Below are 25,390 nucleotides of genomic sequence, written 5' to 3'. Positions count from 1 at the left end.
TGGAAAACATCAACTTTGTTTACTAGTCCTTTTTTCCCTTTCTTTCTAAATTCTATTTGCCAGTAAAAGAGGAGTGAAAAGAAATAGAATAAGGATAGGAATGAGGATACCCAAACGGAAAATTTGAAATATTTGGGAGTGTTTGAACCTAGATTGAGCAGTGACTTCCTATCACAAAGAAATTATGGTTCCTTCATTTTAAGTAGTTTAGACATGAACAATTAAAGATATAGAGAGCTTTACGAGTACTTTGTTTGAAGCCTGTCTGTTTGGATGTACTGTGCAAATGGATTGAGCCCATACTTGCACCTATTTTTAGTCTTTCAGTGCATAGTGTGTGGGTACATCAATCACTACACTAATGGACCGTGTTTTCATGAAAACATTTTTCATGTGTTGTGTTTAGGGCATTTTTTAACTATTATTTTTCTCTCTCACTATGTGGTAGAATGTGGAAGACGGGTGTTGCTGCAATCTCCACTCATCTATTGCCATTTTGCAAGTGGTAGAGCAGACCCTTGCTACAAGCCTGTGAAAGGGGAGGAACCACTGAGGAATCTATTTGAGGAGTTCCTAGAAAGCTACAATGAAGTGCGTGCTTCTACGAACCTAGTCTTATTTGAAGGTGCCATGCAGCATGTGTAGGTAGAATATCTATAAAGGGAGCAAGTAGTTCATCATGATGCTACCAACGTTTGCACGAAGTTGTTGATTTTTACTGTTCAGAGGTTGTTGCAGTGCAGACTTGTAACACTCTTAATGGAAGGCTTATGTGAGGGCACCATGCAGCAATAGGCCTGCTAAATATACTTTATTGGTGCCATTATGGAAGAGTAGATCGTGGCTCAGTGTTAAAGCTAACATCCATTTTGTTTGTTTAAGCAGAGATTCATCCTTTTTTGTGCTGCACAGAAATTAACAGCACTTATTCTGTGAGGTTGGAAAAATAATCTATAAAGCTGTAGATAGTCTGCCTTATCTTTTAATTACTTAATGATGTAACAGGCCTTTATAAGAAAAGTAATATTTATCTTTTGTTTCGAGGAAAGAGAAAATGCTTTTAAAATTAGATTAATTCAAAACAAGGACAAGTAATACCTTAAACATATACTAAATGTTGCCACTGCATGGCAGACTTGAATTTGCTTTGCTGCCTAGCCTTGTACTTTTTTAAAATCTAAACCAGCCCAGACTTCTAACTGTCATCATAGATTTATTTTATTTTATTTATCCATAGATGTTTTTCATATGTATTCTTAACTTATCTCAGTTTAATGTGGTTTCGATTTTTCATGTCCAGCAATAGCGTAGTATTCATCATGGCCCAAAATCTCAGTTTCTGTTTCTGAAATCTGATTAACCATGTTTGCTTTGTTTTCCTGCACAGAAGAAAATCAGCCAATTTTCGGAAGATGAAGTAAAGATTTTGCTGAATAAGTGAGGCACAGACTTCATTGTTGCTCCTTGTCATTATTTGTAATCTTTCTTCAACATATACAGTCGTTCTGATCATGTATAATATCAATGATTTTGAGAAAGAGACAGAGGCCCATGCTGGCAGAGCTTAGTTTTGTTAAAGCAGTTTCTATTATTTGCAGTGTCAAATCATTTAACACAGAACCTTTTCTTCTCATTGAGTTGGACTGGGATTTCAGTGTCATCGTTTTTCACTTTGCACATATTTAGGCAGGAACTATATAAGAGAAGGTACTCTCGACAAAGCAGTCTATTGTAGAAATTTCTCTCCAAGAGGATTAAAAAAGAGCTTAAATTACAAAGGCAATCATATGGATCTTTCATAGGAACTGTAGATTTTGTTCTGCTGATTTAGAAGTTGATGTGATAGTCATCAGAATTGCAGACAGAAGCCTTCTCAGGTATCGCTAAATTTGCTTGAAAATGTTGGTAAGCCATTATATTCTCTCTGAAGTCTAGTGACTGAGAGCAGTATCCCAGTTTGGCAAACAAAGTGGCAGGGTGACTTAGCCTTATAATTTGGCAGTCCCGGAAAAGCGTATGTGAAATTAAATCCTGTAAATTTTTTCCACACCTTTTATGGGTTTTTTTTATGGATCCATTGTGAAATCATGAATAAGGCTCACAGTTCTACAGTGAGGTCAAAGAAAATTGGCTTCCAGTAATGTTTTGGTTGAACAGGTTTCTGCCTCTTTATTAGATGCAACCAGATTAGACACATTATCCCCTCATTTAAGAAGGTTCTCATTGGTGTTTTTTCAGGGATGATTTTTTCAGTGGCATGAGACATAAAGAAATAGAGGGTGTTGCTTTTTGCATTTTTTCATCGATACATGGAAGAAAAATGAAACGAAAGGTCCAACATGCTGTCTCTAAGTTCTGGTCTGCTGATACTATGCTGTAATCCTTTAGAATATGCATCTGATTTTAAAAAATGAAACTTTGAAAATAATTTTTAGATGCTTATATAAATTATTAAAATATCAATTGCAAGAGATTTCTTAATGTCTCAAACATAGGGTTTGGGGGGAAGAATTATCTCAATACTTACTTTTGAAAATTCTAGCAACTAAATCTTGTCTAATTTTGGGCCAGATTCTCACCTGACCTCATTCATCCTATAGTATTCCATGATCAGCAAATAAAAGCATACTTTAAGTAGTCTGGGCTAGGTATTCCAAGAGTAAATTAAAGTTTGATGCATATTTTTCATGAAGAGATTCATCATCCTTCAGCCTTTGTGGTGTAAACTGCCAGACGTGAAATTCTAATGCGCTCCTAGGGCTTAGTCATCTTCCCTTCAGGTTAACTGGATCTTTTTCTGAGTCCAGTCAGTGGAGCAGCGTAATGTAAAGAATGAGCAACCAGACAGGCTCTGGTCATTGTAGAGGTCAGTGCAGACCTTTGATATTTGACAAAATACTGACACGAAGATAATGTACTTTTAGGTGTCAGGAGCACACAATAGACAAAAAAGGAAAGAAGGGGGGTGGAGAAAGTTTGGTGCAATAAAGAGAAATTGAGAAACTTTGCTGCTGATGTTGATGAAGTCTGTGTTACACTAATGTTTTTTTGTCATCGGGTGCCAGATCAGTCGTATCCTAGAAGCCCCTAGGGGTTGTGCACTTCTGACTGGAGTAGGTGGTAGTGGTAAACAAAGCTTGTCAAGGCTGGCAGCATACATCTGCTCCCTGGAGGTTTTCCAAATAGCACTGACGAAAAGACTACGGGATCCAGGACCTGAGGGTAAACTAATAGATATTATTTGAGTTTGTTGAGTTCACTACTTCAAGAATGTGGTGTTTTGTTGTTGCGTGGGCTTGATAAAATCACAGGCAAACCAGTATAATTTACAGTAACAACTCCTGTGGTTCCTGGGGTTTCCAGCTCTACCTCTTGTTTTCTTTATCTCTGAAAAATGAGTGGTCAAAAGATATTTAGTCTGTTTATATTCTTCACAGAATTTTGGTAGTTTCTCCACTTTTTCCAAGGCAGATACTTCACACACTACAAAGATGGGGTTGGAGTTCTGTTATTTAAAGTTAGCCGTTTGTTAGAAATTTTTGCATGTCATTGCATGTGTATTGATTTAGTGGAATAAAATTGTTGTGGGTGAGCACAGGGCAAAATTTTGTCCTTGATGTATGTGAGTCATTAATCACTGAAACTGGTCACATGCAAAGATAAGGAATATAGTTGAGTGAGGCGCTCTGTCAGGCGTACAGACTTCAGGACCTTGCAAAGCTGAGTCCTATCTATGTGAGCAAACAGAGAAGGAGGCAATGTGTTCTCCCTCTTCTCTCCACATGGATAACAAGCGATGCTTCTGAATCGCAGACACAGCTAAGTAAGGATCTTAGTATGGCCAAATTTGGTGGATGGTGGTCCCCAAAAGCCCCTTCTGTTAATGTTGGGCCATGGCCAAGCCACCACAGTGTGTGCAACCCAAGGCATCAGTTTTCAGAGGGAGGTACATGCTGTTCTGTTTTGGAAAAGTGCTGTGTGTCCTTCAGTGTCTTACATGGCGTCTAACTTCTTGTGCCCTCCTTCCCTGGGCAAATGAGGTGCAGCATAAGATGTGGGCTCAAGTGGTCATTTCCCCCATGCTGTTTCCAATTGGGGCTAACAAGCCTGAGGGCTTGCTTTCTGCTAGGTTGTGTGGCAACTTGTTTGTATCAGCCAGCACTGACCTTACTCTGTGTTTCAAATGTGACCACACTTGAATGCAACTGATGTGAGTTGGTGGTTTTTTTCTGGAACCCAATCCCCAAAAGCATTCCATGTTTGTACCACTGCTAGCACAGTGGTCGCACGCCATGTCTCTCTCTGGGCCCCATGTGGGACAGCAAAAGCAACAGTGCACCAGTGCATTACTCAGTTTTTTGGTTTTGTTTGTTTGTTTGTTTGTTTGTTTGGTGGGGTTCAGGGTTTTTTATTTGTTTGCTTGTTTTTTACATGAGAAAGCTCTCCTAAATAAATTCACTAAAGAAAAAAACCACACCCACACCCAAATTCTGACTCTTCAGTGCAGTTACCAGACGTTATTGGTATCGTTATGGCTGTTCTTGATGGGGATTTTCATGGCTGCAAGATCCCTTTTTTAGTACATTCATAGGGGGATTTCCTTGATTAGTAGTCCGTTTTGATCTTTACCACTAGATCGTGTCAAAATCTCAGTGTTTGATATGGAATACAGAAGCAAACTGCTTTTCCCTTTGGACGTTATGCAGCAAATTAGCGATATGTAAATAAACTGACAAAAGTAAGAGGATGTCAGCAATGCGTTGCCATCCACTAGCATGCATTTCACACTTTTTCTGTATCGATGTTTTAACAGAATATGAGTGATTGCCTCCTTTCCTTACAGGTAGATCTTGGCAGTTTGTACATAAAGACTGGCGCCAAGAACATGCCCACAGTGTTTTTCCTGACAGATGCCCAGGTTCCAGATGAACGCTTTCTTGTGCTGATTAATGACTTGTTGGCATCAGGTGATTAGACCAACACATTTCTTGAAAGATCTTTTCCAATGACAAATGATCTGTGGTTTCATTTGAACTTTAAAGAGATTCTCTTTCAGCTATTTTTAGGGGGAGCTTTTAGAGAGGCCAAGTCAACCCATCCAACTCGAGCACTGAGTCTAACTTACTTAAGAAGGCATTGCCCACTGTGGAAATGAATTGCTAAGGCTTATCATGCATAAGTGCATTGATCTGGGGGGAGGTGGGAATCTCTCTTTGACTTAATGCCATGCTTGCTTTGATATGATTTCACTGACTTCAAGCAATGTCTTTGTGACTGGGCAAGTGTAACAGACAGCAATGCAGTTTCATCCATGTTTTGAAAATTAGAGAATCTGCATTCTGAATGCGGGGATCTGGATATAGGGTGGAAGAAAAATGGGAATAATACCATGCTGTACAGTTGGGAGCATCTTGAAAGATTTTTTTCAAAATTATTGTTTATTTTTTGCAGCCAGACTGGAAAACTATTTTCTAACAGCCTGTAAAAAAAGGAACCACTATTGTGAGGAATACATAATTTATGAGTGAACTTCCTATCAGGGCAAATATTTTTGTCTTCTAAAACAATGGGGGTTTTTTCCTCTCCCTTAAAAAAAGAATTGTCCTTTTTAAGTGAAAAGGTGTGGGGAACAGGAGGAAACTGACTTGTTACTTGAGCTATTAGCATAGCATAGCTCTAGTTATGCGCCTAAACCCCATTGTGCTAAATACAGTGGAGATTATATCTCAGGTTGTGTTGTGTAAGGCTTCTTCTAACTACCCCTTTGTCTTTTCGCAGGAGAGGTTCCAGATCTGTTCAGTGATGAAGACGTGGAGGGCATAGTTACAGAAGTTAGAGAAGAAGTCCAAGCCCTGGGCCTGATGGACACCAGGGAGAGCTGCTGGAGGTTCTTCTCGAGTAGACTGCAGCTGCTGCAGTCAAAAGTAAGGCATATTTCAGGGGCCTTGAGGAGTGCGGAGCTGGTCAAAATAACCGCATATTTCAGTTATCTCATAAACCAGCATATGTTGGCATACTTCTCTTGAAAGGCTAACTCGCTGACACGTGACACTGAATTTGCCTCTCATGTTACCCCTGTAACAGCCTTCTCTATGTGGAGGCTTGGTTTACGCCAAGTTTTACTCCTAGACCTGGTTATTGACTTCCTGCCCTGTTCATGGGAAAGTCACGTAGCTGCTCTGTGTCTTAGTTTCATGGTCTTATGTTTTGAACATAACGATGCATTTCAGAGAGAAGTGATGTGCTGATGAGGAGTCAGTGGTGCAGTTAGTGCAATTGTAAATATGTTCCCCAATTACACATACAGTAGTTCTGTATGTGTAGTCAACTCTTAAATGTTTGCACAAATAATTGAAATTTCACAGTAAATGTTAATTCTTTCTACTTTTCCTATGCTATTTAAAACTGGGAAAATAAAAATATCCATGTAGGTGTTTCCAGGTCAAAAGCTGTTTAGCAATACACATTATTAATATGATACCACAACTGCAACAAGTGTCTCTTTTAAACTCCATTTTAGAGGCAATGTTATAGAGGCAGACTGTTCTCTCCTGAAAGTTGGAAAGCAGAAGCTGGGAACACTGGCTCTGGAGTGGCATCTTTAGGAATTTTCAGTTTACGCAGGCTTCAATTTTATGTATCATCTGAAACATGTATGTAGCTGATAAGAAAATTAGAAGTCTGAAAACCATTAACCCTTTAGAAAGAGAATGTTTTGAAAGGAATGTATGCCCTGTACTTTGTGTATTAAACCAATCTGTTTGATTGGGGAGAAGAGCCTTCCCATAGCAGATTATTCCACAGCAGTCTTCTGTGCAGATTTTTTCTGCTTCTTCTGAAGTGTTTAACCACCACTGATCTAAAGACCATTCCTGTTTGGTTATGAGATTTTTTCAAGTTCTTACACTTTATAACATACCACTTTCTCATTTTTTATCTCATCTTCTCTCTTTTTCCTATCCTGCTTTAGTTTTGCTGATGTTCCCTCCTATCTCCAATTTTTGTTGCCATCACTTCTGTCCATCCACAAATCTCTTCTGTAACTTAAAGGCCAGTGGAGATTGTACGGGATCTAGTGTGACATATTCTGTATTGTTTTCACTTTTCCAGACTTCAGTGACATGGTCAATAGTGGTGCTTACCTTCTGTATGTCTATTTCTAGTCAGTGCTAATTGTCTCTGTTTCATGACTATTGCATTTTTGTACATTTTTTAAGAAAGGACAGGAAAAAAAATATGATGTCTAATATCTCTCTTCATTTTCTTCTTTCCCATTTCTTTCCCTTTGTGTTTTCCTTATTCCTCCAACAATTTCTTCTTTTTCTTTACTTTCTTTTTTTTAAAGGGCTTTTTGAAAGCCAGCTTTCAGACGCCTTCTACCTTGCAACCATTTCACCAGTCCCCCACTGTGCAAATTAGCACTTCTGGAGGCAAGAACAGGAGATATCTATTCACATTGCAGGGAAGCAAAGTAGAGACATTATAGTACTGAAGGAGACATAAATTTCATGAGTTAACACACTGGCAGGTATCCGTATGGACTTTTAGTTAGTGCTGGGTGACGTATCACCTCCTCCTTTCCCTAGATTTGAAGAATAAAAGACTAATAAAATGTGAAAGAGAACAAAAGGGAGAGTTTAGGCAGTCTCAGAATGTTAAAGTTTAGTGAAGTGATATAGTCTTATTTTTTAATTTCATTTTAAAAACCCAACATCCTACATTAAGCCACATTTCCCTTGTGCTCACCTGTCATCTTATACCCTACAGTTCTGTTTATGATGAGGAATCTGTAGCTCAGGACCTCAAACTACACAGTGCAATTCTTTGAACCACCACAGCTCTTTGGTTTTGTGGTGGTTTTTTTTTTTTTTTTTTTATTGTTTTCAGTCCAGCACTTACAAGCAATTCCGCTGTTAACATACTGAGAACATGCCATGTACGTAGGTGCAAATTTGTGTCAGTAGAAGTTGGAAGTATGTCAGTTAAAGACAGTGGATTGCACCATTATAAAATATGGGCCCACAATGGAAGTGTGTGTGTGAGGATGTATATGCACCTGAGGATTTCACAAGCTTTAGTGATGAATGATGAAATAAATTAAAAAGGACGAATGCTGGTTAAGCAAACAAAGCTGATGGGCAAACATTGTGAATGGTAATGTGCTGACAGTGCTAAGGCATGCCATTGCATAGGCTGAGAAGTTTCTAAGGCTCACAGTAATTTACGGGAGCTCCAGAAGTTTTTCAGTATCCCACGTCTGTGCAGTAATCATTCTTAAATACTCTGCATATTATAAAAAAAAAATTTATAAAAGTAAAGGCCAGAAGAAGCAACTATTTCTCAAAAGCATGGATATGAGGCATGGCCAGTCAGTCCTGCTGTCTCTTGAGCTCCATCTAATTTTATTTAATTCTTTTGGTCGTGGCAACCTTTCAACATTTTTCCAAAAATGGGAACACCATGTCTAAATGCCTTGCAACTCATGTCCTACACAAAGATACTCTTAAATGTACTCTTTCCAGTAAACATACTCTTTACAGCATTTCATCTTTGAATGTTTTCCAAGTTCTACATTTCCTACTAGCTCATCTTAGTTTCCTTAGTGCTCTTAAGCCTTACTGTGTATTCTAAAGCCTTACATGTTATATGGCTTTTCTTCTGAACTGAATCTCTGTTACTTAGTCCCTGTGCAGCCAGTTTTCTTCATAAGCTACGGATGTCTACTACAAACACTTGCTCCCATTTCTTGAACAAGTTTCCTTATTGTGTATTTTCCTCATATTTCAAAGTTTACAGTCCCTCAGTGGCCATTGTGAAGTCCCAGCATTAAGAACTAAATCTGCTGGTTTTAAAGGAATACTGTTTTCTCCAGTTTCCTTCCAATAGGCACACTTGGCTGAACTACTTTAGTCCTTATATCCTCCTTGCATAGTCCTGTCAGGATTTAGCTGGCTCCCCATTTTCTAAGGAACTCAGCAGTAAAGCAGTTTCATGCTTCAGCCAGAATGAATGTCAAACATACACGGGGTAGGTGCCCTGCATCACCACAAGCACTGTTGTCCGTATTATTACTATTACTTTTCTTTTAAATTATTTCCAAATCCTTTTTCATCAAGAAACATTAGCATTTTTCTTGTGGTCTGTTTCCTCACTGACAGAACGTCTCTTTTATCTGTGAATCCGAGAGGAACTTACGCATCCCCATCACAGCTCAGTTTTTGGCCAGCTCTCATGGTTTTGCCTGTGAGGGCATAAGTACACATGCCGATCAGCTTGACTGCTTTAATCCCAGCCAAAAAGAACCATGGGTTTAGGGTTTCTGGTTCTATGTTAAACTCATACTAACCCCAGATGTGATTATATTCGTTTCTTTCAATGGGAAATAAGGGTTCAATTGATCATGCTGTCTATCACTTGATCTCACCTCCCACATAATTTCTGAACTCGCCAACCAATTGCCACCAGGGAGGCAGGTGTATCAGGGCAGACAGACACAGTTACTGTTCCCCCCCGAATAACAAGTCTCAGTTATGTTATTAGACAGCCGAGAAGCTATTGAGGATTTCTAAGTTCCATAGCACACAAAGCAGCTGCTTCTGCAGTTGGCAGGCTCTTGCAGAGTTCCTGTTTCTCTATGAACAGCTCCAGGCTTTTCTCATTTGGATGTCAGCCAGCTTTTCTTGAGTACTTAGAGACTTGATTTTTAAGGATACAGCTATATTAGTAAATCTATGAGGTCTGTCTTGTGCTCCTGAGGACTGGTGGCATGACATGGCTGGCATCCACGTGGCTTAGCTTTTCCCTTGCTCTGGTCACAAAATGATGGTGATGGCATAGAGCCAGTTTGAAATGATTCTTGGTCTGCACAGCCCCTTACTCCTGCTGCAGCACAATTTAGTTTCCCATGGATAAAATTGTGCAAGTGTGCTAATACTTAAGTAGGATGGGCCCTGTCAGACCAGCAGCCAAGTGTGTGTCAAGTCACTCTTTAGTTCATTAGCATTAAGATATGCTGTTGTCTGTCCTGCTCTACGTTCACTCAGTGAACCTAGAGAACTTGCATATTTGAGATAAGCAGGAAGAAGTTGAACTGAGAAACACAGTGTAAGAGAGATCTGTAGTGAGAGTGACATGCAAGTGTGAGGCTCAAATGGGACATTTGAGAAAAGGGGGGGGGGGGTGTTTTCTTAGGAGTGGTGAATGCTACATGGAAGTTGATATTAATTCCACATTATACCAGTTCTTTTGTCCACGTTGATTGTCTTTGTTACTCAGTTGTGCAAATTTAAATCTTAAAAATGTCAGATGATATACTCTTGCATAGTCCCTCTCAATCCACAGTTTTTTCAAAGAAAGGGATAGGTCTATTTTGGAGAACTTCCAAAGTTTTTCTATTACTATCTGTAGTCCCTCTCAATCCACAGTTTTTTCAAAGAAAGGGATAGGTCTATTTTGGAGAACTTCCAAAGTTTTTCTATTACTATCTGAGGTACCCTTACTGTAATATTTAAACCCTGGTTGTCTTGCAAGAAATGAAGCATTTCCTATTGCGGTTTTTTTTTTGGGGGGGGGGGGGGGGGGGCGGGGGGAGTTGGTTGGGTTTTTTTGGTCCTCTGTCAAATTAGACTGTCATTTATGGCCTGGGCACAAGATAAATGTTTTCAAAATAGAACCTCCTTACTCAAGCAAAGATTGTTCAAAATGTAGTCAGTAATAATTGCTCATTTTTCCTCACAGCTCTCTTGTTATCAGATCGCATAGCATCTTCATTATTCTGTGTGCAAAGCAAGCAGTGCACAAGGTCCTTTATAATAGTGGGAATTCACTGGGAGGAATGCAAATGAACCCTGAAAACATGCCGCATCAAATCCAAGCCTGGTGTGATTTTACCAAACTTCACTAAAGCTAAAGGAGATAGAAAGGTTATGCCATGGTGAGGACCTGGTTGCCTGCTTTTTATGACTACCTTTTCAAGTATATGCTGTATCCTATATTTTTTTTGTCCACAAAAAATAATTAACAAAGACATCTAATTATGTTATAGCTGGGGCTGTGCTGGAAATTCCTGCCTAACAATACAATATAGTAAAAATCACTCAGTTGTTACTTTTGTGTTTTAGAGAAAAGTAATGGAGTGTGTTTGAATTTGAGCTCTAGAACTAGCTATTCCACTAATTTTAACTAATTTTACCTATTGCTACTTTTTTATTGGATTTAATTGCTTCTGTTCTTTAGAATTCAGGTCTGCTGCTGTTCACTTTATTATTGGCTTTTGCAGATCCTCTCATCTAGTCCCTCTCTTCTTAGCCTTCATAGCAGTTCTTTTCAACTGTTATCTTCTGCTTTGTAATCTGCACTTGTAAAATTACAGCTAAGTATTTGAATATGTCTGCATTGTAAGCAAAAGATTGGTATATCTGTATTACATGTAAACTACATTCACCTGCCTTTAAACTAGCTGTTGTCAGGGATGTTCACAGTGTAGTTATGACAGTTAAGTCTAGGATATGTACTCAGGTATACTTCCTTTTTCTTTGTTGGGCTTTCCAACTGAATAATCCTGGTAGGACTAGTGTGTGCCTGGTGTTTCTTGCAAAGACTTTCACTAGGACTTGCTTACCATGTTTAGCAACTTGCGATAGATGCGCTATTGCTTCAACTGTTTCTGTCCTGTTTGCCTTCACTTGTCACTCTGTTCACCTCCTGTTCTGTACTCATTAGTTATGGAAGTTAACTATTGAGAGGCTTTTGTGTTCTGCAGTTATCCATGTGAGCTCCAGTAGTACTGTGTTGGATAAGCACAATATTAGAATAAAGATCAGAACATACTACTATAATGTACTCTTTAAAATTTCAGAATTTTTTGCAAGGGGTGGCCAAGGGAAAGAGGAGAACAGATGACTTCTGGGTATAACCTAGTAAATCATTAATTTAGATGCTAGGGTAAAGTTAAAAGTAACAATCCTGAAAAGTCAGTGTTATTTCTCAGGGATCTGCAGTTCATATAAACTAATGCTGCTCCTTACAGATACAAGTATTTCTTTTAAATCACTCCTAACAAATCATGTTAGGTAGAGAAAGCACCTTCTCCCCTAAAATTCAACATAAGATTGATATAAATAGGGCATAAATAGTAATCATTCCATACAAGCAATTGTTTAATATTTAGGGAGGATAAAATATTACTCAGGGTACAAGACTAAGGAAAACACCAAATTCTGATTTTTGTTTGGCAAATGGTCCAAGGCTTTGATTTGGGCCACTACTTATAGCTTTAAGTCCAAATATGAGCAATGTGAGCAGTGTAGGAGAATGTAGAAGATGTAACTTCTAGCAAGACTGTGTATGGCTTGCAGCTTTGGAGGTGCGATAGATTCAGTTTGGTACCACTGCTATAGCAAGGGCACTTGTGAGAAGCACATCAAAGGAGGGACAGATATCTCCATTACTGCTGCTACCATAGCAAGGATGGTAGGCAGATCTGAGAAGGTGGCTACCAGAGGAATAAGAGAGGAGAAAATGAGGTGTCCCAAGCATCAATATTGCTCACCATGCCTCTGTTGTTATAACTGAAAATAGATTTTTATCAGAAAATGGGGTGACATGAATGAGAGGGAGAGACAATGTCTAATTGAAAGATATGTGGTGTAACAGAGAAGAAATTCAGAAAACTCACAGAAGTGTCCAAGATCATTGAAAACCATGAAACAGATGTAGCAGATTCTTCATGTATGTTTCTTCTCTGATTCAGAGTTTTGGGGTGGAAACCATTTATTCCTGTAGTATTTTGATTTTTTTCTTCTGTATTTGCCCTTCTTTCTCATCAGCCTGATAAAATTTTGCTGTAAATTCCAATATCTTTCTGTGGTCTTTGTACTGCTTTAGTGTAGTTTTCATCACTTGGCTAGAATGGATTTCTACATGGACATTTCTGCCATTTGCCTCTTCATGCTGAACATACTCAAAATAGATGACATTTTTCTTCTGTACCTTAGACCAACTTGCTGATCAGCCTGTCTTTGTAACATGCCTGGACAACCTAGACTCCATTGTGGTTTTGCATGGCTGTCCACATTTCTGTTTAAATTCTTGAAGATGGGGGAGAACATTACTTTCTTCCAAATATGAGAACATGCACTGCTGTTTGTAATTCTTGCAGAAGTCAAAGGTCACAAGTGATTTAAAACCAGTAGTTTTTCTTGCTGACATTCTCAAGTACTTTCTAAACAAATGTGCAAATTGCCTGTGGTTAGAAGAATTTTTAGATTCATGTAAGAGAGGTATTTTTCTCTGTTTGAGAATAAACGAGATCAGTAGGGGGACCAGAATAACTACAGCAATTCATAACTCTGTTTTAACAGGAAATAGTCTTCTACATCCCATTCCATGAGACACAGGAAAAATGTACTATGAGTTGTTGTATCTCTGGGAAGCTGGTAGGCATGTTGGAAATGGAATAGGTGCTAGTGAATACCTTCCTTTTAGAAATATAAAGAAATGGACTAAAAAATGGTGGAAGGTGCAGTTAATTCACAGTGCAGTCTAAAGCATGGGCTTGGGGGCTCTGATTTATTGAATATTTATGGTTCACTCACCAGTAAAGATTTCTTTTATGCCCCATTTAGTATTTTAGTCTGCATCATTTCATTTCCTGTCTGTCACAACATAGAAGACTATCACTGCTTCTGTTTGCCTTTCTTGCTTCTTCCTCTTACCCTTTTTTAGGTCTTTCCATTTTTTTCTTTTAAGATTTTCACGTCTTCTGCCTATCACCTCCTCTATTTCCACCATGCCTCCCAACAGAAGGGACCAGTCGTGCTTTTCTTGCTGTTATGCTTGGCCATATCACACCCTTCTGAAAATGGTGTCATTGATCTGAAGCCTCCAGTAATCTCAAAATCCCACTCAGTTTGTGCAGCCATGAGAAAAGGTTCTTGTGAGATCCAGCCTGACCAGTGCTTGTGACCAGAGGCCATTTCATAATTAATTTTGCTAAAAAGGGTGAGAATAAAAAAAAGGGCATACCCTGTGATTCAGCATAAAATCCAAGCTTTACAAAATGTATAAATGTCCCCAGAAACAGTTTCTCTTCGAGAGGGTTTTCTGAATAATGGCAAAAGATTTTCTTGTTTTGACTTAGTTCTACTGAAACTTACTCATCTTTGCTCATAACTAAAAGTTAATTGCAGAAATGGCTGTCTTGTGTTTCCCATGCAGAGATTTATTTTTAGAAACTATGAGATAGTGGCAAGTCTTCTCCATTTTCTTTGTAATCTTCTTTCCAGATACCATATAAGCTTTTTCCAGTGTTACTATCTACTCCTCACTTTCTCTCTCCTCTCTGACTGCTTTAAGACCCAGTGAAGTATTGTCTCAGGTCAACCTCCTCCTTTCTTCACTCCTTTTGTTTTTCCCCCTTCTTTTCTTTCAACTTTCTGCTCTTTTTCCTTTTTCATCCAGGTTTCACTGAATAGGTAATGTCAACTCCCGATTTCTCCAGAGGAGGAATAAACCTGTCACTTCCCTGGCATGCCTGACTGGGCTCTGTCCTGACCCTTGTGGCTGTTGAGGAAGTGATAAACTCTTGTGATACCATTTGGATGTTTTCTATGGGAATTAACAATATTGATGCCATATTGAGAAGCCCTGTGCAGCAAAAATAGCTCATTTCATAAGAAACTTATAGGAGAGACTCCAGTCCTGTGTTAACAGCCTGATGTCTGTCATTTTGCTAATAAACCCAAAGCAAATACAATGGCCAAAACATGTGCTAACTGCAATAAGTAGGTCCTCAGATGCAACTGAGAGACTAGAATAACCCTTCCTTCCCAAATGTGAGTTGCTTTAGGTAGGCCTGGTGATATTAACAGCTTACTTTTCCTTTGAATATTTTAGCCTACCCTTGTTCAGATATCACTTTCCACTTTTGTAAAGAATAGTCCCTAAAAAGTCACATACAAACTAAGATCCAGATTTCCTTTTCTTCCTGTTCTTTTAACGGGGTTGCAGTGCGTATTAAAATGGTAGGAAATGGTTTGAATAGATTTAGCAAGTCAAGAGCTGCGTTTGTGTCACCGTGACCAGCTAAATGTGCGCCTTCTGGCTGTCTGCGTGCCAGCCAGTCCCTGTGGCTACATTATTATTAATAGCTATCAAATCAAGTAACTGATACCAACATGGAGAGAGGGAAAGGAAGCTGCGAGTACGCTGTGTTTGTACAGTGGAAAGGGAGTAAAACCTGTTTGCCCAAGGTAACATCCTAGCTGATGAAGTTTATTAGCTGCAAAATTTGTTTTGGAGCCTCAGCTGTGCACTGGCTGGCGCCGGCGCTGGGCCATGGTTCGTTGCATGCCTTTCTTTGGCTGCCTCAACTTGCCGTGTGATTCTTTTCTGTCCCTTTTCCCTCCCTCATCTCCGCAGATGGTTCAGTGTTCCTCTCCTGCCGGCTACGCTGCGAGGGTGAGCTCAGAAGTTCCCAGCCATCGTTAACTGCGTGGCTATTGACTGGTTTCATGAGTGGCCGCGGGAGGCCCTGCGCTCTGGCAGTGGGAGGTTCATTGAAGAAGCCGAGGGGGTTGAGGTACAGAGTTTCAAGCTAGTCAGTCTTCATAGAAAGCAACGGAGATTACTGAAAGATCGATAACTGAATAAGCTGGAAAAAAACCCAACGCTCTTTTTACTCCTACTTGCGTACTTGTTGCCTTCGGTGTCCTGCTAAAAGCTGAGGTTTTTTGGTGTGTTACTGGCCGGTCCCTTCAGCAGAGCTTAGAGAGCTGTCTAGCATGGGCAGCGAAGTGCAGGGAAAAGAGGCATGTAATTCATAGCACTGTTTTTGCAGAATCCTTCCAAGTCTAGGCCTTTTAAGACCTCACAGAATTGATTTAACCCTTTTCAATACAGTTAAATATATTCACTAGTGGTGTCGCAAGTGAGGCTGAAATATTGCCGTGCACAGTCCTGCCTAACTAAAGAAGAGTCTTGCCCCTGTTCAGCAACTAAGCAGGTGAAAAATTTCCCCTGTAACCACATGGCAAATGCATTTAGAGTTTTAATATCTGGGCAATGACTCCCTTTTTGTTCCCGATTGGTCTGGAGTGTGACTTGTTTGTTTTCAGGGAAAAAAAAAAAAAAAAGTCATGCATTAGTGAGTTTCCTTTCAGGGGAAAAAGGAATATTCTCATACTCTTCTAAGGGTTTTAACCAGCTGCCTCTGTTGTCAGCCGGAGGGAAGAGCCTTCCCGTTTCGGCCGCCGGTAGCGCCGGTCCCCGGGCAAATCCTCCATTCAAACCCAAACACACGGAGCCATCCTGAAATGAAGCCGAAGGAGGGGTGTGTGTGTGTCTGCAGGGATGCCTGGGGCTGCTTCCAGGGTAACCCGCGGGCCTTTCCCTCCCCTCCTCCCCGGGGCTTGTCCGGGGGAGAGGGGCGGCGGGAGGGCGGCTGGGCCCGGCTAGGCCCGGCTAGGCCCGGCCCGGCGGCTCCCGCGGGGTTCCCGCGGCACACGGATGCCTCCTGTAGGGCTGCAAGGGAAAGGGAGGTGTTCGCAAACCCTCGTCCTTTCTCTTTGCCGTCGGCTCCTTCTGCTGTAGCAGCTCCTAGGAGACTTGAAGTGTTTGTTTATTAGGCTGGTTGGTTGTCGTTTGGTGAGCTGCCGGGCGGGGGGTCTGTGATACCCACTTGCGTTTAATTCTTAGTGGGATACCAGCTTACAGATTCCCATTTATTTGAAAGAAACTGGTAGGATTATGTGCAGGTAGAAAAGAGAATAGCATTTATTTTGACTTAATTATATTTATTTTTTCAGACCCTTAACTAATTATACTTTTCTGCCTTGAAAATACATCTGGTTATCAGAATTTAGGCTTCTCATATTGAAACCGTTGGGGGGGGGGGGGGGGTAAAATGTTTTGGTTTTAATTTAAGCATTATGTTCCTATAGAATTCATTTTTTAGATATTTAGGAAAAATTTCACTGATCCAAGCAACTGTTGATGAGTCTCATTTCACATTGGCGTTAACTGCTCCTGGTAAATATCTTTCTTCTTCGGTGCCCAGCAGATGAAATAAATGGCAGCTAACAAAATAACACGACACTTTATTGACAGTGGGTTAAGGTTTCTGTGTCATCAGCATACGTAAAGCAGTACTGGGTGCCTGAGTCATGTCTGCGTGTGTAGCCGATGAGAAGACCAACAGACAAGACAGCAGAATGCAAAATATATTAGGAGGAGACGGGAAGGATTTGAAAGTGATGGGAAAAATGAACCCAGAACACAGGCCTTGAAATAACAGAGAAACTATAACAGTGTTATGGGGGCAGTGAAGGAGAACTCAACCAAGAGAGACAGAAGAAAAGCAAAACTGAACCAGAAAGGTAGGAGATGTGTACAGCAAAGAGTCTGAGAAGGAGTAAAAGGGAGGTGAAGGGAGAATGATCACAGAAAAATAGTAAAGGGAGGAGGGACAGGAGAGTTGCAGAGGTGTATTAGGATATCAAAAGAATGAGAGGGGCTGGGTGGAAAAGGACCACCCTGAAGAAATGGGAATCTTAGCTGCAGTCTGCCATCCCCTCTCCGTCAAAGATTTATGGGAGGTCGTCTCCTTTCTTCCTCTCATCTCTAGTGCTGGTGTGTTAATACATCATTTCACTTGCTCCATTTTAGATTATTTCAGGAAAACCTTTTGTTTGTTCTTGGTAGAGAAAATCTTATTAGCCAGGGCTCATGTATGCCTGGACTTGTGAAACGTACTGTAATCATGCTGTCCCTTACAATGAGCAGCGTGAGGTCTGTTGCTGAGTGATTATTCTGGCATAATTGACACTTTGCTCCTAATTGTCCTTTTTCAGAGGTTCCAAAAATACAGCAACAGTAATAGATTTTGTTGTTGTTGTTGTTCATCACTGTATAACAATATTACAGATTATTTTTAATTAGGGTATCTTGAAGTTAAGCTAATGATCTTTTTTTTTTCCTCTTAAAAGTTCAATACAAATGTGGCAACATATCTACATTGCTTTAACATAAACTGGAAAATTTCTGAGTTTAAATGGTGAGAGAAACCATAAAAAATTCACGGTGATTGTGGGAGTTGAGAAGGAGGTCTTGGATTCTCCATCTCCTTATCCTCAAACCAAGTCTAGGTACTTTTCTGGAAGATAGAGTTTATCCAGGGAAAAAAGGGGGGTAGACTGAGCTCAGCAGGGAGATCGTGAGCTGCAGCATCAGTATATGCTATGAAGGATGCTGTGAATGTCCCTTCTGCCCTGTGTGAAAGTGTCTGAACAGAAAGAACAAGCGATCCTCCCTAATTATGGTGCCAGTTGAAAATAAGTCCCATGAGCGTGAGCCCCTTTTCACTCGGAAGGACATTGGCCAATGTGTGGGTTAAGGATGAGACAGTGAGTTCAGAGATATTTGGAGGGAAGTGGAGAGTATCAGATACTTAATCAATTTGGATGTCTTTGATTTCTTGGGAGAAAAGAAAGGGAAAGAGCCCTCTTCTGTTTCAGTACTCAAATTGCTAAACTTAATTTTAAAAGAGCGCAAGAAAAGAACGCTGTGCAGCAGTTCTGAAATCCATGTACCGAGCTTAACAAACTTACGAAAGTGCCTTTATACCTCATTTGCTCTAAAACATGATGTATAGTATTTTAAAATAACGTCTCTGTTTTCAAATTCAACATGATGGACAACCTCTCATCCTTACTTTTAGCAGGTGTCACGTATCAGCACTGCATACAGAATAAAAGAATCAGGATTTTTTAATCCATCCCTTTGAAAATAACAGCAATGTACATCTCTGCCATCTCCTTTGAGTATTTTGCTGTTGCTGTCTTGTGTGCTGCTCCTCCTCTGCTTAGCACCAAGCAGCGCACACTGTGAAGCATACCAAGGATAAATTTGTTATGCTCTTAGTTTATCGCACTCTGAAGTATTTTACAACATGTGGTATGGCAAAGAAGCACCCCAAAGTACAGTGACATTGGTCTTTTTTGCTCTTTGCTCAGCATGTTTCAGCTAGCTCAACTTAACTGCAAAGAGTTAAGATTTATCAATTTGGTGATTACCATTTTACATCCTGAGGAAAGTTATAGGGAGGATGCAGGCAAAACTCCTGTCTAAACTCTACTCGTAACTTACACTGGGTTTTTTTTACATGCTTAAAAGTTGGTCAGCCAAGGCCTAGAGTAGAGAGACTGCATAAGAATGGACAGACTCCACCCTTACATTTTCTTTCAGGTTGTATACAGGCTTATTGCTCAGTCATCTTTAGGACTATTGAATGGTTTTGATTTGTACCAGTCTAATTTTCATTATTGGCTTCAAGCTACTTTATGCTTTCTAGCGAACTGCAGTTAAATCAGATTTTGTTACTGTATCAACTCTTTTTTGTTTGCCTCTTTTTTAATAAAGAAGGCTAAATTAGCAATAATAATTTCCTTTGCCTGCAACCCTGAATGGGCATATATTGAAAAGTACAATGCAGTATTAAAAAAACCCCAAAACCTGGAGATAAATGAATGGCAGAATAAATAATTTATGCTAATGAAATTACTGCAATTAGTAGTTCCACAATGACCCTTTTAAAAGCCACAGCTGTTAATGTCAGGAAGTGCTGTCACCGCTGACCTTATCATAAGAGAAAGTGACAAATTGAAAATGCAGGGAAGACCAATCCTCAAAGAGGTCTGTTCGGGAACGATTAGTGTTTTCTGAAAACCAGTGTGAATTACAACCAGCTGCTCTCTGGCTCGGCGTGTCTCCCATGCTGTGCCATTTTGTTAAGCTCGATAACAATAGTTATTTTGCCCCATTGAGACAAGTTGTCTCGGGCCACTTCCAGCTCTACCGGAACCCACTTCTTCCCTCACTGATTTACAAATGAAACTGTTGTTAGAGGGCTTTTCAGGGCTGCTGAGTAGAGACCTCTCATAAGGATCATGTGTAAGGAGGTTGTCTTTCTCTAGGAAGAGCTGTGCTGCAGGGTGCGTGTGTCACGAACAATGAAAAAAGGAGAAAAAGGCTGAAACACATTTCAGTTGGAAGCCAAGCGCTGCTCAAATCTGCATAAAACGTCCATTCCTGCTGACTAGCCTTGCTTTTACAAACAGGGTTTTTTTAAAGATGAATTTATGCTAGCTTTGCCTCAACTAATGATGTTCTGATTTTTTTTTATCTGTAAAGCAATTTATTTCTGCTTTCTCTAAATGCAAATTGTTCTTTATTTAGTTCGTGTTTTAATTTCTGTTTTTGTAATCATAGGTGAAATAAGTATTCTTCTAAACTAGCTTTTAAAGTCACAAGAAAATAATGAGGTTTCTTACTGAGAAAAATGGCAAGTCTTTCTGCATCAACCTGATTGTAATATTAATGATGTAGGCTTAAAACATTTAACTGCATCAACAGCCACTCGTGAGCAATTTTCCCAAAGTTCCCTAAGCATTATTGACAATGCTTTGGTAAATTATGTGTGACTTTCCTAAGAGTCGGTGTAGCTCATTTAATTCATATTAATTGATTTTTAGGCTTCCCTTGATTAATTGAACTGGGTTCGTCTTGTACAGAATGCAATAAATAATCATTAAAATGAGGGAGATGTGACTCCACAAATTATAAAGTTTAAGTATGCTAGAAGTCATAGAGGACAAAATGGAAGTTAGTTACAGTGATGGAGTTAAATGGGTTTTCTTAGTATTTCCCTGTAAATTTTGCATACAGTCCTCTTTCTTGGACCTGTATAGGCATATATTCTAGTAATATAGGTAGATAGGGTCCTTTAAAACAAACAATAGGGTCGGTCCTTTAAAACAAACAAAAATTCATTTTGGTGGTTTCTTATTTCACCTTTATCCTGGGGAAGTATATTTGTATTCAAAGTAGTATAGTAGTACCTTGTATTTGCTAGTTCAGTTCTCAAAAAATTTAGAAAAAGGACCTTTGAGCTTTAGTCCTAGAACTACCTCTTTTCTTGCTGCGAGAGGTGAATAAAGCCAGGCATTTTAGCTCTGCGTTTTGCTCAGAAATACATGACTAAATGACCACCTGGAGCTGTTTTAAATATGTCTAGCCTGTTTTGGTTATGATAGAGTATGTGAAGAGTTTTCCGGTCTCACAGCTGCATTTCCCCCCCCCGTGATGAGGGAGATGCCCCATGCAGTGCTGTGTGGCACCCAGTGCAACCCCCTGGGGCCACAGGACTGCTCTGGGGTCCTTTCTGCAGCGTGCTGAGATTTGTTTGGAGCTGGAGGTATACTTTGTGGTTTGATGCCTGGGTGGCATGTAGGGAAGAGTGTCAGCTGTCACAGCTCAGAGTGGCTCTGAACTCCATTAAGTTGTAACTACTTTTCTGGTCAAATACCCCTTGAAACCGATAGAAGATCTCTTCAGCACAGAACCGTTGCTGATTTTTCTGACATTTTAGGGTATGTAGAGGCTCAGCTTTCAGAAGCACTCCACAGTGGTCTAATCCTGCCCTCATAACAGTTTATGTTAGTTTATCACTGACTTTGACAAGCACAGATAAGCAGGGACTTGTACGACTTCAGAAATCTAAATCATGGAGTCCAGTTCTGTTCAATCTGAAGTTAACGGCATAAATGCACTTCACTCTGAATAGGAATTTGATGATATATGAGGTATGTGAGTATCAGTGTGATTAGAGTAACCACTCTGTTGTATTTCTTTTACCTATACAGGATTTTCCTTAAATAGGATTTCCAGAGCTGAAATAGAAAATCCATACAGTTTTAACTCTGTGTATAGCAGTATAGTGACTGATTTTATCTTTGTTTCTAGCTTTTAGGAGTATTTATTAAAAAAAAAATAATTAAAGTATGTTGAAGCACTGAGCTTCTGTGGTGATGAAGACTTAATGAATGCCAGTGCAGAATTAATTAATTTATATGCAAAAAAAGTTGGGGGGAGGCTCATTTTGCTTTAATGTTTTTTACGTGCTGACAAAATTATGTTTAGGGTAGACTGAAGAATAGATTTGTGAACGAGCCATCCTTAGAAACATAACCTTTTCTGATTTATATAGATACACTTAATTTTGGAAACATTTATTTGCTCCTGTGTTTACATTTGTTCTTGTTCCTTGGGTATGTTCAGCCACTCATCCAGGACTCCGTTTGTGACTTCATGGCTTATGCCCACACCAGTGTGAATATGCTGAGTGCCAAATACAATCGTAAGGACAGGCGATACAATTACACTATTGCAAAGACTTCTCTGGAGAAAATCATGTTTTGTAAGATCCTTCTAGAGAAGAAAAACAAGGTGTTGGGACACATGGAGCACTTGGTGAATGCATGCAGAAGCTGAAGGCAGCAGCTTTCCAGGTAAACTGTGAAAGTCACAACCTTTTCTTTCATTCTTTATAAATAATCTTGGGTTTATTGCGAATAAAACAAAGTTGTCACAGCAACTTTTCATTAGATTGATTAGCTGTGGGGTGGCATTTTTGTGTTTCATTGAAATTACCTCATTTTGGAAACTAGGGTTGGTTTTTTTCTTCATGTAGAGGCTCTTTGAACTCTTCAGCTGTCTTTGGAGAGGGGTCCATCCATTTGAGCAAGGACAAAGTCTGGAGGGAAGGGGACTCTAGTGGTACCACATTAAAAGGGTGGGAGGGGAAGCAAATGCCACAGTAAAAGCCAAACCACGGAGAGAGAAGATGCAGTTCTGTACGTGGGGATTTTGTGCGTGGCCAGTGACCAGCTTGAGGGGTAATGAAAGCAGGAGGAACAAGTCTGGAGCCTTTCCATCAGCTTTTGTCACCTCCTTGTGGGGCTAGTACCACTTAGCCCCCAGTCAGTACTTCTGCCTACAGTTCCATTTGTGGCTGGTCAGTCCACAAAGACTGGAGGGGAGGGGAAACTGCTTTGAAGCCTTTCCCCCACCCCACCCACACACGCATTCCATAATCCCTTTTGCAAATGCTGAAGACAAGCTGTAATCCAGCAATTTCTTTATTAAAAATAAAAAGTCTGCATGTTTTTATAAAAAACTGCGAATGAAATGCTTAGTTGCAGTCTTCACGTAACGCGGCGTCTTGGTGCTACAGCATCAGATTAATAACAGGAGCTGGCTGGCTTCTTCCCACTTTGCCAGCTGAAGACCTGCAAAAATAAATGGTCAACAGAAAAGGGGGACTGCTTCTTTAAAGTCTTATTTTTAATAAGGTATCCCATGCTAATATATTATTTAAATGCTCTTTTTCTCTGAATTCTAATTTGACGATGACCAAAAGGTAATTTGACAATTTCAAGTGCTGCATGCTGTGCTAGCAGACAGAGCCACAGCTATTATCTAGCCAGGTGCTTGAACACTGAGCCATTTTTATCCTGCACTCTGGAGCTCTACACAAGAATATCAAATGCAGCATTGCTTAGTTTTTCCAGAAAGAAAAAGACATAAAGTCAGCTGAAATAAATTGAAAAATAAAGTGAGTGGAGAGATTTGGGATCTCTACAGTCATCTATTACAACTCAGTATTACAGCTTTGTCTTCTCATTTCATAATGGTCAAATTTGAAAAGGTAGATTTTTTAGGTCGTATGAGATTTCAGGAGCCCACCAAAGAGGAAGAGCCCTCAAGACCTTCCATGTAATGAAAGTTCAAGCCCTCTAATATTTGTCTTCCTCTTTGTCTTGCCATTCCTATCCAAATCAGTTTAACAAGAGCCCCCTGTGGTTAAAATACAGCCTTTTATCATGAATAGCTCCTAGATAAAATGCTTGGAGGGATTGGGGGAAAAAATAAAAAAAACCAAGTATTTGAAACAATTCCTTTATATGTGGAAAGATATTGTCGCTGGATATTTTGATATGGGTTTCTCGCCTAGCAGGCAATAAATTGCTATTTCAGCAAACTAACAGGTAGTCTTTGTTCATCAGTCTCTGAGCCTGTCTTAACCTTTCATCAAACCTCTGCTGGAATTATCTGCTCAGAGTGATTACTAAGCATTTTCCATAATGTCCTTTTACATTTGCATCTTCGCTAGGTGCTGCAGCTGGGCCTTATTGCACCGCTGAGACACCTGGTTACAAACACAATCTCAGCAGCTGGACAGACATCTGAGCATCTCAGGGGAGCTGCGGGGTCGCTGGTGGGAGCAGTTAGGCTGTTCTTACTAAATTCTTTATGTCAACAAGATTCTGTGAGCTACAAACAAGGAGCTGTCAAATGGAAACAAAATTAAGAAGGAGAAGACAACACTTTTAGTACTGAGACCCACGAAACAAGAATTTTGTTTTCAGTTCAGCTTTTTGGGGCTTGTGTGGTATAATCTGTCCAGAACCGTACCTAATGACCCTTGCTCCCAAGTAACACATTACCTTTTGCCCAGTAGGTAGAAGATCTAAAATACAAACTTGCTTCTTGAGAGGCAGAACTGCAACTGAGAAATCAAGATGCTGAAGCTTTGATTGCTAAGATAGGGTTTCAGACTGAGAAAGTGATCCAAGAAAAGGCCATTGCAGATGCAGAGGAGCAAAAGGTCAGTCTAATTCCCCCATTTAGTGCTGTTGAGCTATATTTAGCACAAAATAAACCTTTTTAGGTGAACAGTTTTGAACAACTTCCTCTCCAGGGAGCATAAAGTCTAAAGAATTATTATACTTACACATGTAACAGCATTTCACACCATGATTACCACTTGACCTTTCTTTACATTATGCTTTTTCCCAACCTTTTAGCTGTTTTAATGAGATGAAAGAACAATAAATAGTGAGCTCATTCAAGCATTTAATGGATGTGGATCTTGAGAATCAGACCTATTTTTAATACAGTAAAGGTCAGAGAGTCATCTCTGAGCACTTCAGATTTCTAAAGGCTTTGAGGCTCTAGGTAAATTGAACAACTCAATTGATACAGAAGTTCATTCCAGTATCTCACAATATTACAAGTTGCAAACCTTGAATTTTAAGATTATAATAGCATACCTAATAATATGTGTCATCAGTGTTGAATCTTCTTTTATTTGCTCTCAGTTCAGCCTATTAACTTTAGTTATCAACATCCCTGTTGGAAACATAGAAGTTTACGTGCGGTAGTCCTCACCACAGAACAAATAGAAATGCATAATTTCATCTAGACTCTAAAATTTTCATCTACTGTTACAAGCACGGTTTTTGAAATAAAACACCAGCAATATGGAATGCTGTAAACTGAAGTTCCTCTGCCTTTAAACTCCGAAGGGCTCATTCAACTCTAGCATTTTGCTACAAAATCTGATGTACATTGTGTCATTTATCAGTATTGCAGAGAGAAATTTTTAATTGACTGGTAGTAGTTGTTAATGCCTGATTTTGAGCTACAGAATCTTCAAGTTGCTAAGAACTTTGTAAACAGTTTCCAGATACTGATCAACAGAGAAGGCTGTACT

The 25,390-nt window shown here is 39.7% G+C and overlaps 1 protein-coding gene across 1 annotated transcript in view; it reads left to right on the top strand.

Annotated features, from left to right (window-relative positions):
- DNAH11 (dynein axonemal heavy chain 11) overlaps positions 1-25,390 on the top strand; it is a 151,916-nt gene that overhangs the window by 68,819 nt on the left and 57,707 nt on the right. The window contains 10 exon segments of the mRNA XM_049798917.1: positions 459-641; positions 3,059-3,194; positions 3,196-3,222; positions 4,844-4,967; positions 5,779-5,924; positions 15,421-15,461; positions 15,463-15,580; positions 22,114-22,321; positions 23,299-23,321; positions 24,356-24,502. Of these exon segments, the coding sequence (XP_049654874.1) occupies positions 459-641; positions 3,059-3,194; positions 3,196-3,222; positions 4,844-4,967; positions 5,779-5,924; positions 15,421-15,461; positions 15,463-15,580; positions 22,114-22,321; positions 23,299-23,321; positions 24,356-24,502 (1,153 nt within the window).

The sequence above is a fragment of the Accipiter gentilis genome, chromosome 4, assembly GCF_929443795.1.
Source record: "Accipiter gentilis chromosome 4, bAccGen1.1, whole genome shotgun sequence".
Taxonomy (NCBI): Eukaryota; Metazoa; Chordata; class Aves; order Accipitriformes; family Accipitridae; genus Astur; species Astur gentilis.
This window is presented reverse-complemented; position numbering and strand designations above follow the sequence as displayed.